The following is a 17419-nucleotide window of genomic DNA, read 5'->3' as shown; positions in this document are numbered from 1 at the left end:
TCCAGGCGGGTTTGGCAGGCTTTCCTTGAGGGATTTGAAATGCAGCTACGTTCATCTTTTCCCTTATTGTCAACAAGCAAGCATCCCCAAACCACAAAAGACAGTGGTAATAAAAGGATGGACTGGAAGCTGAGCTCTCTTGCGGTTTTGCTCGGAAATCGAGGCAATGAATAGTCAGAAGGGGTGGGAGGAAACTATAAACTTCACACTAGACAGCCAGGAACAGGCCAGAAACTGCCAGCAGTGTGAATTATAAAGGAAAACTGCCTAGAGACCACAGAGGGAGAGAGGGCGGAAGGTGGAGAGAAGGCGGCCGCTTCGGCCAGCAAACAGGTGCTCTGGGCTCTGTCTTCCATGCGGGGACACAGCAGCGGTGTCCTGCAGGAGGAAAGGGCTTACCAGCTTCGCTCAGTGAATACGCAGAGGAAGGAACCACCAGCAAGGTCAGTGGGGGTTGACAGAAAACGCAGGCTTGGAATGAACAGGGGGCCTGCACTGCTGAGCTTACCTGGTACTGTCCTTTCCCAATTCATGCAATGAACAGTATTTCCAGGTCTTGAAGGGGAGCCTGGGGACTGTCTCATCCAATGATTCCCCAACTTGGATACGTCCCCTCCACAGTCGCTTGGGGTGCTTGCTAAAATGCTGGTGACAAATTCACAGAGAGGGAAGGGCTGGGGGGACTGGTGGGGGCATGGGGAGTTGGTGATTAACGGGGACAGAGTTTTAGTTTGGAAAGATGAAGAAATTCTGGAGACGGTGATGGTTGTACAACAATGTTGTACATTGTACAACAATGTACAACAATGTACAATGTACTTAATACCACTGAACTGGACACTTAAAAATGGATACAACGGTAAATTTTATGTTATATATATTTTACCACAAACAAACAAACAAACAAAAAACACCTGGCAGAGCCAAAAAAAAAGTGCTGGTGACTGGGTCGCACCCCCGTGTGTCTGACTGGGTGGGGCCCAGAAATATGCATTTAAAATAGCAGCACAGGTGATTCTAAAGGAAGTGACTTGAGGAACACACTTTAAAAGATGGTACTGTGCTTATCAAAGAAAAAAAGAGTCCTTGTTTTTCAGAGCTACATGCTGAGATATCTATGAATGAAGTGCCGTGCTGTCTAGGTTTGCTTCACAAATGGCCCCTGAGGGGTCGGGGGGACGCAATGCTGGTGACACAGGAAACAAGTGCGTTGATCATTGTTACAGTTGGATGACGGACACATGGGGGTTCAATACATCCTTCTCTCCTCTTTTACATCGGTCTGAAATGTTCTGTAATTAAGAAAAGCGCTTTTAAAAAAGGCTTAATGGGGGGCATTCCCAACAGAGTGGAGAATATGATTGAAGGGTTGATGCTGAGTGGTAGCTCACGACAGCCCACTGTTCAGTGTGGCAGTAGCTCCCCATTCAAGGCAAAGCAAGGACCAGGTCAGGGATAAGGCTGGGAGCCAGGCAGGCCACACCCGGCCCTGTCTAGTGGGCCTGTGAACGAACGGACATCTTTGGTGATAACTGTGGACGCCGGAAGGAAAGAAGCAGATTGGTACCTTAGCTTGACTACTTGGGCAGCGGTGCAGAAAGTGGATTTGAGAGGATGGGCCGCGGAGCAAATCAGAAGAGTTGTAGGCGTGTTGACAAGTGACTTCAGGACCTGGACCGGGGTGGAACTGGGCATGGGGAGAAGCAGCGGCGCCCAAGAAAGATTTTAGCGGCTACCATTGGCACAACTCAGGAGCTCATTACACATAAGGGAAGAATGAGGAAGAGGCAAGAGTGACCCCAGGCTTGTAGCTTGGGGAACTGGATGCCAATTCCACTAACCGAGAAAAGACATGCAGGAGGACTAGGAACTGTTACCTAATTGTGTTCTGAGGACAGAAGAGACTGGCAGGAGGCATTGTTCTGCCGGAGAACTCTGCCCTTCCTTATGTGACACTGCCTTTCAGGAGTCTCACTCCCTTTCTGTCCAGAGGTTCCCTCCCTTACAGAATCATCGAGGTCAGAGCTGGGCGGAGATTCCAGCAGCATTTCACCTAACACCCTGTTTGTACAGGTCAGAGGCCTGGTGACGTTAACTGACTTGTCTAAAATCCTTATTGCCTTTTCAATATGTTTAAGAGTGTCCTAACGTCGCATGAAAGCCCACGACAACAGTCACACACATACACATGACCACTCTTCTCCCAACTTGACCACCTACCTTCACTCCTTTAGAGTCAAGTACTCACTCCTTCTAGTTCAGAACTTATTTCTGAAGTCTCTTCAATGCTGATGTCACTACCCTTTGAAGGATACCACTCCAAAATTAACTGAAAAGACCCTCCGGTCAAACAAAACAGCCCTTTCTCAGCCCTCGTAGCTTTCCCTCAGCTTTCTGTGAGACCTGAGAACCACATGCTACGCCCCTCCTTAAGCCTTTGAGTCTGTTGGTCTTTATAACAGCGACCCTTCCTTGGGGCCACCTCCTGTGTTCGTGACTTCTATTCTCCTTCTTCCTCTAAGTCTCCAAGCTTCCATCGTGAGCCAACACTTTTTTCTCTTCCATCAGTGTCTCTAGGGACATTCACCTCACAGCATCCATAGTTTCTTCTGGGTTCGTATCCACACCTGACAGCAGTCCACGTGCAGAAGTCCGTGTCATAAGTGTGATTGTCAGGGCTTTTGGCGTGGCGTCTTCTCAAAGAGAAGTGGTCCGTGCTCCCCAGGGGTCACTGCTGGGCTGGACCACAGCTAAAGGGGACACTGACAAATGGTAGTGTGCTCAGGAAAGAGCCGTGGGGTTGGGAAGGGATCTAAGATGAAGAATGCTGGAAAGTCTCAGAATGTTGAGCTTAGGAAAGACAACGCTCTGGGGATCCAGCTTTCTCCAAATCTGTGAAAACGTGTCCCGTGGGATAGGGCTCTGATGTGCCTTTTTCTGTTTCAGAAAGCAGAAATCTGAAGGAAGTGTATTTTGGCTCGACAGAAGAATCTTGCAAATAACTCAGGTTGTTCAACGCACATGTGAGCTGCCCTGCATGGCAGGAACTCTGCCCACTGCTGAGGAAGACATTCCTGCTCTGAGAGGGGAGGGGCCCCATTACCTCTGAGATGCCCTTTCCTCTAACACCCTGCGAATCGCTCTCCTGGTCACAGGTCTGACATGGAACTCGCTGTCCTGTCCAATCACTGGAGCCCGTCATTGGTGCCAATCTTCTTCTAGACTCTTGGGTTGGAATCTCAGAGCCCCTTCGATTCCCTGCTCTCCTTACATCCCTAAACTCTGCCTCCAGAATGTTTCTTGGGTCTGCTCTTGGTGCTTTGTGTCCACCAATATGATTTCAATCCAGACTCGCCAAATCACAGGAGGACAGAAGTCCCTGGGTGCCTGAGTTGGACTGGACCCTGCAGAGGTGAAGCCCGACCTGCTCCTTTCATAGGCAAGAAGAAGGAGACACAGAAACATTAAAGACTTGTCCAAGGTCACGCCGTTAAAAGCGGTGGCTCTAGCCTCCAAGGTCCGTAGCACTATGTTCTTTCCGCTGCCCCATGCCGCAGCAGCTCTGCAATTTCTCCTCATAATCACTCGGGCGGCCCTGATGCATTTCAGCATAGGTGGTTTTATAGAGACTGGCCATGACTTGGCCACTGGAGTGACTGGTTTACATGTGTCCTACTGTGATGGCCCTGGGTTGAATCATGCGTGCTAATCTAGGTCTAGGAATGACCCTCAATCTCTTCACTGTACCAGACCCCTGGGTCTGCTTTGGGTTAAACAGCACTGTTGTTTTGTGAGCTTCTCACAGATACTGCCAAAGCAGGACTGCTGAATTGGGAAATAAAGAAGAACGCCAGCTAGCTCAGGCTCTCTGGAGTCGGCAAATCCAGGTCATCTGGATTTGAAATGTATCATTGCACTCCAATGAGGACAAAAATTACATATATCATGTTAACCGGCTATGCCCTGGTTTTCCCCACAAAAGGTCCTGGACTCACGTTGGTTCTTCTGTTGCTATTCTGGTCTCTTCTAGTTCTTGTGCTTGCTTCAGCCAAGGTAATTTAGCTTCCACTGGGCTTTTTTCTAAGGAAAGAAGGAACAGAAACAACAGGCTTAATTACTGTTCATCAGTAAGGAGCTGGATACATGATTATTTGTTGAAGATTTCATCACTCAAGAGGTCATGCTTCTCGAGTACAGGTTGGGTCTGCTGGCACAGTACATTCAGTGGCTTCTGGATTGAGCCCAACATTTGTGTCATATATTTTCTGAATTAACACGTTATCAAAAGGCAACTAAACGATCTCATGGCACCGCTGAATATATTCTCCCAGTTAACATAAAAATGCCTGTTAGAAATCAGTACCCATCTGTTGTTGGCATATTAAAGCTCTTACTTAAGACTATACCAGCTTGCTTTCTTCTGCCACAAATTCTTTGTGCCCACCGAATGAAGAATTTAACAGAGAAAAGCCAGTGACATCGAGTTTAGAATATTAGGGGATAGAGAGTCTGTGCTCTGATTTGCTCAGATTTTTACTGTTGTCATTGTTGGGGGAGATGATTGCCAACTACAGCTGACATGCAGGGGCAAGCTGGTGTCCCATCTGTCCTCGAAGTCTCCTGAGACAATCTAATTCTGAACAATCTAATTAAGAAGCGAGGGGAAAAAATCATGGGTTGCTTCAGGGAAATCATAGATACTACCAAGATGGCTATGGAAGTACCACCGCGTGCAGAAGGACAGAAGATTTCACCGATGAAGGTAGAGAATCAGTCTTTGTACCATGCATGGCACCAGGGCCATTTCTGGAAGACAGACATGGCCAACTAAATACTTGCTGACTGGTTCATTATGAGGTTATTTGCATGGATGATGAACACAGAATGAATGAAGGAGAGTTTTACCATCCTTTCTAAATGTACTAAAAAGACTCCTTGGCACTAACAGGTGGGAATAGTCCTTTCTCCATTTCCAGAAAGGAACTACGTGTCATAAGGGTTGGTAACACCTTACTAACATACATGTAATCACGTATACAGAGGAACATAGATCCGAGAGACTTCCCATCCATAGATGCTGCCCATTTCAGCTAATTCGTGTGGAGCCAATGGGAACTACAAAAGAAATTCTGAACGCATCTGCAGATCCAGACTGGGAACTGAAAGGGTTCATTCATTCCATAATAGGCAATGGGACACATGATGACGATGACATGTTCCTCTCTCAAGAAACTCACACTTCAGTGGGAGGGCAGGTATAAAACACTAGGCGATCAAGAAGAATGAGAACCTTGGGAGCATTTTCCCACTCCTCTTTCTTTTCCCTCCCCTCCTTTTTCTCTTTCCCCTCATCCTTCTTCTCCTTTTTCTTCAAGGCAGAGACTGCATCAAATTACGCTGTCTACCAACAAATGTTACTACAAGCGCAGACAAATAGGAACCACTCTACATGGACTGAATCAACAAGGGCTCCATTTTCCCTCCAGATCCATTAATCCCAGAGGTCCAACTTCTCTATCTAGGTGGACAGGTCTATTGTAATCTGTCAGTAAAACAATTTTTATCAGAAAGTCAGTAACTTGAAATGTAAATGGCGCAATTGTAGAAGGGGAGATGGAAAACACCATTTGATGTAACTTGAAAATGCACCACCCACCTACCTTTGGGTTTATAACATGGGATGGGAATGATACACTCTTCTTTGATGTGTAACTTCAGTTGCGGGTTGCAACCGCCAACGTGCTGCCCACGATGGTTGATACACAGCACCACGCGGTAACGCAGCCCTCGGCCACACGTCACCGTGCACTTCAAAGAGGAAAAGAGAAGCCAATGACATCCTTGGTCATGAGGCGATCCACAAAGGGTCGGTGTCTCATGCAAGGGAGGAGCCCCTGATCCATAGGAATATTCAACACAGAAGACCATTTGATGAGGTCACAGTGCAAGAAAAACTGAAATGCCCTGAAATCGTCCTTCTCAAATATGAGAGAGGTTTTCTCAACCTTGGTTTTGATCAACTTTGATTAAGAACTTACAGGACATTATTCAAAACAGTTCGTGAAGATGAAAGAAAACTTTCCTAAACTATCAATTTTTAAAAAATCAAATTTTGATTAACCATACTAGAGGATTTATTGATAAATCTTTTGTTGATAGAAATCAATTTGCAAAACTTTTATCATAGGAAGAGGCCTTCAAAGAATAGTCAGCCAAAAAGTTTAGGGGAAAAAAAATATTACAGATGGTGTCATGCAGTTAAAATTAATAAAACATTACGCTATTTTTTTCTGAATTTTTATGAAGTTTGTGCTGTCAGTTTTTTTCTTGAATTATTTATTTTTCATTTAGAAGATACTCTTGCTTATGGAATGTTTTCATGTGAAAATCTAGCATTTCTTTTCACTTTATCTACACATGTTAGTGAATATACAGGTGTGTACATATGTTTTTATTTTTTTTAATTAATAGACCTCATTTTTTAGGACCATTTTGGGTTTACAGAAAAGCTGAGCAGATAGTACAGAGTTCCCATACGTCCCCTCACCCACATCTATGCTCCCCTATTATTCACATCTCGCATTAGTCTGGTATGGTTGTACCAATGATGGACCAATACTCATAATACAGTTTTATGAACTAATATCCAGAGTTCATTTTAGGTCTGTCGTCAGCCTTTAAAAATTTGTAATTTCTTTTCTGATTCTAAATAAACATCCATTTAGATACCTAATATTTGTGTTTAGCATTCTTTTTTTTCTTGAAGAGTCATCTCCAAACTGTATAAGCTCCAGGCCCCACCAATCCTGGATCCACTCTTGAGAGAGGCTGAGCATCCGTGGGCATCTGTTAGAGAATAGCCACTGTCCTGTAGATGTCACCTCACTAACCCTCCCCACACACTTGCAGGTCAATAGGTTCATTCCCATTTAACAGATGAGCACACAGACAGCCCACCATCTAAGGAGCTTGCTCAAGGTCACACCGTTTCAACGAGACAGAGTGGAACTCCATCCCAGAGCCTCCTACGGCCAAAACCGTAACTTGGTTCCTGCTTCCTAAAGCTCGAAGATTCTTTCCTGAGTCCATGGTGCTGCCTCCATTGTCACAGGCAAGTTTCTAGAGGATGCGGAGGCCTTTTCCAGCGTACACACATCTCTAGGAAGAGGGAGTACCAGGAAACCTCTCTTATTTTATCAGGTCACTCTTATGACTAGAACACAAATACTGCAAAAATGGAGAGACGTTTGAGAGACCCTATTTCTGGGAAACTGACTCACCCCAAATTTATCAATTTGAAATACATATGATCTAGAGAGGGGGTTTTATATTGGCCAAGAAAGAAAAAACAATCTCCCAAAGAAAACAACATGGTTATAAGGTGTAACTCTACTGGAACGGGCCAACCCAAAACTGTCTCCTTCCGTACAGCCCTTCCGGGAAGTTGCACACGTACCCCAAAGATGCCGTCATTTCCAGAACTCTTTGGAGCTCAATATATCCTTAATGACAGCGAATCTCATCACTGAGGATGCATTTGGTTTTTTGGAAAAACATGAAAAGTATGAAGAGCCAAGGAAGGTGAACGAGACGAGCCAGTTAGCAATCCTGTTTGGATACTGTAAGTGATGACACAGCCATGCTACTAATGGGCGTGGGACGTGGGGGTGGTATGATGGTTCTAAAGCCAACGCAAAATGTAAGGAGAAGACTTATAAGAGCTGAAAACAAGCTCTGCAGGTCGTAGAAGTAATGCTGATTTTTGATGGTAGATCACGGCGTGATTTTTGGCATGTAACTCAGGAGTTCAAAGAACGGAATGACCTCGCTCTAATAAAATCCTTCCACCTCAGTCTATTTATTTATGTGAACAAGCGTTCCTGATGTGCACATGCAAAACAAAACAAAACAAGAAATCAACAGTAAAATTAAGAATAAAATTATGGCTGAACCTGTCTGACTCTGGCAATGGACTATTTTTTTAAGCTCCACCCGTCATCTAGAAAGACTCATTTCAGATGAGAATGTACTTTCTAGGTATAATAATGACCTACCACAGTTATATTTATGTTGTTGTGTGCACTAAAAGTAAATATAACAATAACCCAGGGGAACATTTTTAACACTTAGAGCCCTATGGCCATAGAATATTAAAATAAATTAATTTTAATTGACACACATTTTCTTGGAGAAAAGAAGAATAGTGTAACCACTGAGACTTAAAGCATGAAAGTACATTATATCAGGATAAATTTCTGTGAAGAAAATAAATTGAAAATGTGAGTTCAAGAGGAAAAAATGCAGAATATTCAAATTCTTTAAGATGAGCGTGTTTGTGTGTTTTTTACATGAAAGATGGTAAGAGTAGAAATCATCATGGCATTTACATTCTACTGGACACATTTTTTTAAAAAATGCTATGTAACACATTATTTTGAAATGTCAGCATTCACACCATGTTCAAAATGACTTTTTTTGATGTTTTTTATTTAAACTTGCGATTAAAATTTTTTTCAGATGTCAACCTAAATGTATGTGAAGAGATTTGTCATTTTCCAAACCTCTCTTTGGAGGTATGTGAACAAAAAAGGAACCACTAACACACAGCAAATATTCTTCAAAACCTGAGCTGTAATTAACAGTGGCCTGTTGTCACATCTCACCTGAGACCAGTCCATGGCGATCCACTTGGGGCAATCGAAGAGATTGCAGGTCTGCATGACCTTGGGTTTGGGCGCGTACATGCATTTCCACTCTTCCACTTGCAGTATCTCCCCGTGCATGGATTCCTCAACACACACGAAGCTCCGCCTCTGAATTCCACCTCCACAGGACACCGAACACGCCGTCCAAGGATTATGTTCCCAGCTCAAAAGCAAACAAATAGGAACACATTATTTATTGGTTGCTTCTGTGTTTGTTTCAAGTTTGCAAAGATGGTTGCCAAAAACGGTAATAGTCGTGGTTCTGCTGAAAGAGCTCAGGGCATGTCGGATCTATTATCGATCCCTCTTACATTTTAGACTGTTGCTATAGATACTAGGGTTCCTTGCACACAACTTGGAGTAAATCACAACAAATAAAGACATCACTCACCGAGGGAGAGGTTGGAAGTGGTCATAGGGCATGATCTCTTTAAATCCATCACTACAAACGAAACCATTGTGTCAGTATCACATCTACATCAATTAACACATTTATTAATTTGACTAATATAGACTTGACATCCCAAAAGACAGATCTCTTTCAAATGGGAAACTAAGTATGCAAAGTGCTATGCACTAGTCCGCCAAATTCAGCCACCATCCACTTAATTTCCAGAACCACCTCTGACATACACCATCCCCAGCTCAATATGAACATATAGGAAGGGGGACTAGGGCATGCATTAATCAAAGGGAAAAGCTTCTCTTAATTTAGATCAATCTCTTTATTCCTTTTTGTCCCCTAAAGAGGTTATGCTGATAAACCACATTCATGATATCGACACACTGCCATATAACTAGGGTCTTCAGAAAATCATTGTATTTCACAGAATTTGTCCTTTGAAAAGGTCTCTCTTAATAATTATGGGATTACAGGAAATGGGCAGTTTTGTGATAGGAAATGAAATCCACTGAGAATGTTTCCTTTTCCACTTGCACACCTCTGTGTCAGCCAGCTGGCAGAGGCCCGGGGGATTCTGGGACTGGATACCGTGCTGTTATTTTAAGATACTGTAGCAAAGCCAGGAAACTTCCCCAGGCAATCCAAGTCAGCAGGTACTAAATTATGCAACAGGAGAGTTTATGCATAGCTTTTCTGCTTTGGCATGAAAACGTCTGACTTTTTTGCACAATGCATATTTACCCTGAATTTAATAGGAACATTTCAAACGTCCAAACATGGTAACAAGTGACCCAGTTTAAAAGCTAAGATGGTGAGTTAAAGACAGTCACGACTGGCCCATGGGCTAGACATGGCACTTGCATGAAGAGAACTTTAACATTGTAGGTGCCGGGTACGCTCACAGGGGTTCCCTCTAAAGGGTTAACTGTCACAGCACAGGGGCACAGCCCACAGCAAGAGCGAGCTTCCACTGAGGGAGCCGCAGAGCCTAATTCCGCTGACCTCGGTTATCCACGTGAGCGCGGGCACCTGCCACCAGTGTGCGCTCCACGTCAGGCAAGGGAAAGGGGTCGCTCTGTAAGGAGCCGGCTGTTGCTGATTTGCTCCTTTTCACAGTAAAAAGAAAGTGGGCAATGGTGCATACCTGGATGGGCAAGGGTCCATGCTGCACTCTTTCAGTTTGGGTTTCGGTTTTACGTTTTCCGGGTAATAATGGCAGTAGTGGTCGGGAACCACCCTCTTCAAGCGGATATCCACGCATTCGGCCGAATTGAGCTGATAACCTAACGCAGGGGAAAAGGAGAGTGTGAGTACTGCATCTGTTGTGCTTTTACTAGGCGAAGTTACCACTCGCCACACTTTTTTTCCCCTCTTTAAGAAACTTAGTGGCTCTCAACCCTGGCTGTAGAACAGAACCACTTGGGAGCTCTTAATATACACGATGTCCAGGTCCCTTCACGGTCCTATTAAGTCAGAAACACGGTGGCTGGGTCCAGGAATCAGCATTTTCTTTTTTAAGACTCTCAGGTTCCTCTAAGATACGACTAAAAGATTGTGAGCGACTACTTGCACGGTTACGGAAGTCTCAGCACTTGTAATTAAAAAGTTATAACAGACTCCTTTAAAAAAAAAATGCTTGGACCTGGATGCAGAAGGTTAGTTATTCTTTGTCCTGACTTCACTGTCACATCTCACTGCCACCACTTTGTTTCCTTGTACAGTAGTACCTCGGTTTTCAAACGTCTCTGTTGATGAACAGTTTCGGTTTACAAACGCTGTAAACCCAGAAGTACATGTTTCGGATTTCCAACACACCTGAAACGTCGAACAATGTCACGTGGCTTCCACTGAGTGCGTGATCCTGAGGCCTAGCTATTGGCTGTTTTCGAACGTTCCAGACCTTGAATGGTCTTCCGGAACGGATTATGTTAAAAAACCAAGGTACCACTGTATTTCCTGTTCTTCCCCCATCCCCACTCCCATTCTGACCCGACCCCCCCACAGAGGCCCTACTTCCTGTTTCCATGCTCTTCAATACACCTTTGTCTTAGATAGTGTTGTTCTGTGTGTATCTGTCTCAACTAAGTGGCTCTGTGTTGTAACTTTTGTTCTGTTTTCTGCTTTTCTCACTCAACATCACATTTTTGACAGCCACCCTGCACTGGGCTGTTGACGGTTTTGCTGTCCCGGGTATGTATGTCCAATACTAACTCACTTCTCTGACTGGGCACTGAGCATTGTCTATGCAGGGAGGAACAAAATCCACCCCCCTACGTCTCCCTCTGCCTCACAGGTCTTCAACGGACAAGGAACGAAGACTTAGTCCCGACTCCATTAAATTCCACGTGTACCGTCTCTGTGGAAAGGGAGCATTCCAAATGGGTGAGTGCTGTAAATTTAAAAAACAACTCACAAAGTGACACTTCTATTTCCTGAAAGATCTGACTCCAAGTTTCCTATCGCTACACATCAGTGCCACGTTACTTTAAAAAAAAAAGTCATTTTTCAAAACCAGAATGAGTTCTTCAGGAAAAAATAAAAATAAAAATAAATAAATAAATAAATACAGCCCAAAGTTAAGTTTTCAGCCTTAGCCAACTGGTCTAAAGGTCTAAAAATACACTTGAAGGCCTGATTGCCTAGAGGAATCTGATTTTATAAACCACTAGACAGCTTTCTACAAGTCATGGCTTGGATGTAAGCTGAGTGCTGAAGGACAGGCTGGTATGCATTATAAAAAGCAAGGTCGAAACCACAAGAACGAAAATCCAAACGGAGTCAATAAAATGTCACTCAGGTGCCAATATCTGCCAGAAAGTCTACCATATCAGATGGCACAGGCAATCTGGTACTTTCTCCAGACCAATCTCAAGTGTCCCACACAGCTGATTGCAGATAAGACCAGCAACGTCCATCCAAGTGTCTTGGACACCAGTGAGCTGATTTTCCTGATTATCCAAAAAAAAAACTCCGAAATGCCATTTAGACAAATCACGCAGATTTGATTACTAATATAATTAAATTTTCATAATGCTTTCCTTGTGAGTTTTATGTGTGTGTTTTTATTTCCCCCCCCCCAAACAAAATCAGAATGAGATTATAGCTCCTTGAATCAAAGAAAAATCTTTGTTCTAAATGGAAACATATTTCTAGGAGGAGGGCTAAGAAGCGTCCAGGTGTTTATAATTTGAGGAGAGACGATTAATTTTCCTCTTTAATTTTATGGCAGTACTGAAATAACTAAAAAGGAAAGAAATAAGGCGTACTGACTTTCTCTATTATGAACAAATGTCCTGAAAGCCTCCCGTGTGCAGGAAAGGGCGGGCTTGCAGGGCGACCCCGAAAAGCAGCCTAACGTTCCCGTTATGTTCTTACGACCACTGCTGTCTTTGGTGCAGGGTCTGTTAGCTGCTTCCATTTGTGGTTGGCTGACCGTGTCTCCTTGGGCACTCAAGTCTGAGACATACCGTGTTTCCCCGAAAATAAGACCTCGCTGGACCATCAGCTCTAATGCCTCTTTTGGAGCAAAAATTAATATAAGACCCGGTCTTATTTTGCTATAATGTAAGACTTGAACTGAGCCAAAATTCCATAATAAATGTCCCCTCCACAGCGCGAAGCTTCTAGTTTAGCTCATGTGTCCAAATGGGAACATTATCTCTGAAGAACTGTGTGTGAGAGGTAGGGGGGACATTACAAAGAAAGAGGCGTTTGTTTTTCTGATGAGCAAGCATTTTTTTAAAAAGCCCCACCATCTCTTTGGTTTTATTTGCGGGGGATGGCCTGCCTGACTCTAAGTAGGGGTGTGGGTGGGGGAGGTGAGATCCTGCTTCTGGATATAAAATATATATGTAGAAATCTCTAGGTGTGTCCCACTCACTCTGAGAGCTTTCCACTGAGTCCTAACTCATCACCAGAGAGTGGCAGGAGGGCCACAACCCAGGATCGGGGGGCTACGCAGAGGCCTTCGGGAAAAATTCAGGTTTAGATTCTGACATAACAGATATTCCTTGAGTGCCCACTAAACAAAACACCAAGTACTGTCCTATGTTCCCTGACACGTGTCATCTCACTTTGTCCCCCAACAATGCTGTAAGCGGGATCATTCTCTTCAACAAATGAGACGACAAAGGCTCAACGATGTCTCAAAGCTAATAGTGGCAAACTCAGGAAGTGGATGCAGGCCGTGGAATTCCAAGCCTACTGCTATCCCACTGTGCCATATCGCTTCGGAATGTAAACGCTAGCACACAAAGTTTGGAGAACAGGACTGGCCGAAGGGGGAGGCCTGGGTTTAGAGAGATTCCCGGGGTTTACCCACATCACGGTCTCAATTCCAAACACTGTTTTCCCGCAACCGGCTTTACGAGAGGGCACATATTTTTAAGAATTTCCCTTCGAGCCTGCTGCAAAGTCACTGCCTCCGACATCTGAGGGCATTTTCGCCTCAGAACGGTGCTTGTAATGTTCAACAAAATACATTTTCCCTTTCAGGAGGACCTGAGGAGACACTGGGAGATGGCGAGAGCTGGCAGGGACTGGAAAATCCTGGGCTCCACTGTTTCATTTCCATCGTGTTTATTTTTGCGATTGTGTCTTCTTTACGGAAAGAGATCTGAGTTGCCCATTTAAGGTAGTAACATTAAATTCTTTTCGTAGATATGTTTACATTTTTTTAAAAGTCCACTTAAAGAGAAAAACCTTAAATCAATAACAGTGCAGGGGTGACACAGATATGGCAAGAAGAGTGAAGTGAACGTGGTACCGCCGGGATTTAAAGTCGCTGGTCCAAACAGCAGTGGTTCGTATACCCGAGAGCTCCACCGTCTGCAGGAGGGCCTATAGTAACAGGCCGCTGAGGCTCCCTCCCCGAGCTGCTGATCCAGGGGTCTGGGGTGGGGGTGGCTGAGAACCTGCATTTCTAACACGGACCAGGGACCCCACTTTGAGAACCACTACTGGAGGACCATAATCAAGCCCAGCCTAAGAAGAACTAACCGGGAACCTGGGAAGATTTGCTTTTTATGTTCTTTTTGAGCACCCCATTCAACCCTCAGATGGGTCCTCTTCCTTCCCACAAGCTCCTTCGGGGTCCTGGGCTGCCCATATCACCCCAGATCCTGGCCCCTAGTTCCACTGCAAGATTCAATCTGAGAAGAGAGGGGTGTGGTCTGATACTCACAGGAAGCTGACCTGGGCTCAGGAGCCCTCCTGGATGCACCTGTAGCTTCCTAAGGGGGACACAACGGCAAAGCCATTTAGAGCGTGGCTCTGGCATCACACAGACCTGGAGCCAGATCTCAGCTGGGCTGTTCGCTAACTGAGCAGCCTTGAGTCCATTCTTCACCTTTTCTAAGCTCCAGTTTGCTCACATGCGCAGCAGGCATGAAAACGGACCTTCCTTAGGCTTGTCCGTAAGAGCAAATGGGACGATGAGTAAGTACCCTAGCACACAGTACCCGCTCAGTACTGGTGCCTGGTACTCTAGGCGGAGCACCAGCCTACATCCCTGTAGCAATTCTAGTAAGTAGTTCCTGGGTTGGCACTCGTTTACCACCATTTACTCTTCTATTTCAAAGTTTAGGTCAGAAATAGAGAATGATCTTGACAGTGGCTCCGGTCATCTCCTCATTCGCTCAAAGGAGTCACTGCTTCTCTGTGACGACTGCCATCCCTCTGAGCCTGCAGAGATGGGTAGCATGTGTGTGGAGCCCTCGATTACCTTGTTCAACCCTCTGTGAGCACCTGGAACTGTGCAAACAGTGAACAGGATTTTCCCGTTACCACTGACTAGACACCCTTCCCCTTTTCGCTAAGTTTATACTCTGGCATCTAAGGAGAGACGGGATACAAATCGAAGGCTTAGAACCAGCACACCCATTAACTTGATCAGGCTGGGCACGTCACTGGGTCTCTCCGTTTCTCAAGCTTTCCATAGAAAATTAAAAATAATGCATGCTTTCAGGACGGTCAAGGGGAGATACGCAAGAATGCATGCAAACATGTTTCCAGCTTTTTGCTAAAAGGAAAGGGTGTTTTGCAAATCCAGGCTGTTTGTTTTTGTTTGTTTGTTTTTCACTTATCTTCCAGAATAAAGGCAAAGGCACATTTGTAACCACCGCTGCAGTCCCGACTGCTGCAGAAGACGCTATGCCATCACACATCTCCACACCCATTTTAAAGCCAGCTTCAAAAATGCAGATGTGTAACTTCTAACGCTGAGCTCGAAATATGCATGAACACAGCCTGGGCCTTACCTCCTCCACATGTCACAGTGCAGGGGAAGAAGTCGGTTTGTCTCCACTGATGACTGATGGGCTGGTAAAAGAAGAACTGGACCACGCTGTCCTTGGCCGCCGTGTACCTGGTCTGGACAGAGAGCACTGGGTCAATATCTCTGCATGCAGCGAGCTAGTGCTTTCCACACCTTTCAAAACGAGGTGAATAGACTTCACCCCGGCAGACAACCACATGTCCATCACGACAAACTACGGTCCATGAGGAGGCCAAGAATTTTAAAGTGTGATAGTGTTTCCGTTCGATTTGTCCTAAGTGGGGGCTCAGGAGATCTTCAACCAATCTCCCTGAAGTCATTTTTCCCAGGTAATTCCACACCTGTGAATGAGTTCACAAAAATGTAGACTTTTGGTAGATGTAACATTTTTTGTCTTCCCTAGTGAGTGAACAAATGAGTAAATGGACAGAAAGTCCCAGAATACCACACAAAAAGAAAAAAAAAGAGCAGGAAAACAAAAGTTAAGTTCGTGGAGGAAAGATCCAGAAATGCCAGCATCATTTGGCATTTAAGACAGAGACAATGGAATAAAGAAGACACAAGACTTGAATATACAGAGGGTGCCAAAAACATGGATACACATTTCAAGACAGGAAAACTGTATTATGATTGTAATACTCAATATACACCAACAATGAAAGATGAATATAAGTCATGTTTGACTTCTGCAATTATAAGAGGTGCTCACAGTGGTTCCCATCAACGTCCAGACACGTCTGATGACGGCAAACTACTGCTTGAGCAACGCTGACCAGAGTGTCCACTTGCATACATTTTTTTTGGCACCCCCAGTATAATTACTGAGAATTTCCTAGATTTTTAAGACAGGCAGGAGTACCCAATTTAAAATCGGTCATCAAGTTCTGAGCAGACATTTAAAAAAGTACAACAACAAGCATAAAGAAAAACCCTAAAAATTGTCAGAAAGAAAAAAATGGTTGCCTACAGAGGAGTGAGAATCAGCCTCAGACTTCTCCTAGACAACACTGGATGCAAGAAAACAAAATCATATCTTCAAAGTGATGAGGGACAATATCTTTTTATCTAGAATTCTACAACCAAATTATTAACCACGAATCAATCACCAATCTAGAAATCTATAACCAAACTATGATCACATTATCAATCATTATCGAGAAAATAAAGACATTTTCAGACACAAAATGACTGAACCTTTACCACTCAGAGACCCTCAATGGAAAAAAAAGAAAAAGAAAAAGCTACTAAAGAAAATACTGGAAAAGAGCTAATATGAATGCAGAAAAAAACGTAGTGAGGAGAGAGGAGCAGTAATGATGAAATAAATCAGTAAAACTTACTAGGAAATCTAAATGAGGGTTGACTGAAAAATAATTGTTTGCCGGCATACTGAATTATAAAATGGTATGAAGAATCCAGCCTCGAGATGTGTGTGGAGGGGCAGGGTTATGGTGATGGGGTAGGGACAGAGGCAGAGGACACTTCTAAAAAGTTTGGCTTCTGACTATGGCAGAATGGCTTGTTTCTGATGAATCCTCCCAGGGAGAATAAATACAAATGCTGCATCAACTATTTTTAATAATGCATTTGAAGGCATCCGAGAACTACCCTATTAGTGAGGATTTGCAGGTCAAGATCCCAGACAAAGAAAGCTCAAGGGTGAGCATAACAGCTGGCACCACCTTTATGCTCAAGGCATTTTCCGTTCTGCAAGAGGTGACTGAGCAGCTGGGCAGCTGAGCAGAGCTGTCATCAGACTCGGGTGCCCAGGGAAGCAAACACTGATACTCCAGGACTGCCAACGTGAAGCGTGTGGGTCAGGCTCCCAGCTGGGACCCCAGAAAGCTCTATCCTAGGAATAAGAGTGAACTGAAAATAGACCAGTGTTCAGTGGGAATGAAGCCCAGGTTCAAATTAGTTGAATTTCTCCTTGGATGGAGGTGACTGGCTGCCAACCTGTCTTCCAGAAACAAAATGAATCCAGTTTCAAACTATATCTATAACCTTTCATCTACTATATACAACAAAATTTAAAAG

The 17419-nt window shown here is 44.3% G+C and overlaps 1 protein-coding gene and 1 long non-coding RNA gene across 3 annotated transcripts in view; one reads left to right on the top strand and one right to left on the bottom strand.

Moving 5' to 3' along the window:
- The window catches only part of ADAMTSL3 (ADAMTS like 3), a 187823-nt gene that overhangs the window by 70226 nt on the left and 100178 nt on the right, over positions 1-17419 (bottom strand). For both annotated transcript variants that reach the window (XM_019743525.2, XM_019743526.2), the window contains exons 10-15: positions 15366-15477; positions 10253-10391; positions 9097-9147; positions 8664-8868; positions 5661-5808; positions 3996-4080 (exon numbers count right to left, since the gene is read on the bottom strand). In XM_019743525.2, coding sequence (XP_019599084.2) covers positions 3996-4080; positions 5661-5808; positions 8664-8868; positions 9097-9147; positions 10253-10391; positions 15366-15477 — 740 coding nt within the window. The remainder of the gene's footprint in view (positions 1-3995; positions 4081-5660; positions 5809-8663; positions 8869-9096; positions 9148-10252; positions 10392-15365; positions 15478-17419) is intronic.
- On the top strand, positions 136-6733 carry LOC141568107 (uncharacterized). Its single transcript, XR_012491122.1, has 2 exons — positions 136-443; positions 2947-6733. It is a non-coding gene; the product is annotated as an uncharacterized LOC141568107 (long non-coding RNA).

Source organism: Rhinolophus sinicus, linkage group LG13 (assembly GCF_036562045.2).
Source record: "Rhinolophus sinicus isolate RSC01 linkage group LG13, ASM3656204v1, whole genome shotgun sequence".
NCBI classification, from domain to species: Eukaryota; Metazoa; Chordata; class Mammalia; order Chiroptera; family Rhinolophidae; genus Rhinolophus; species Rhinolophus sinicus.
The sequence above is the reverse complement of the archived record's forward strand: the minus strand, read 5'-3'. Positions and strand labels throughout refer to the sequence as shown.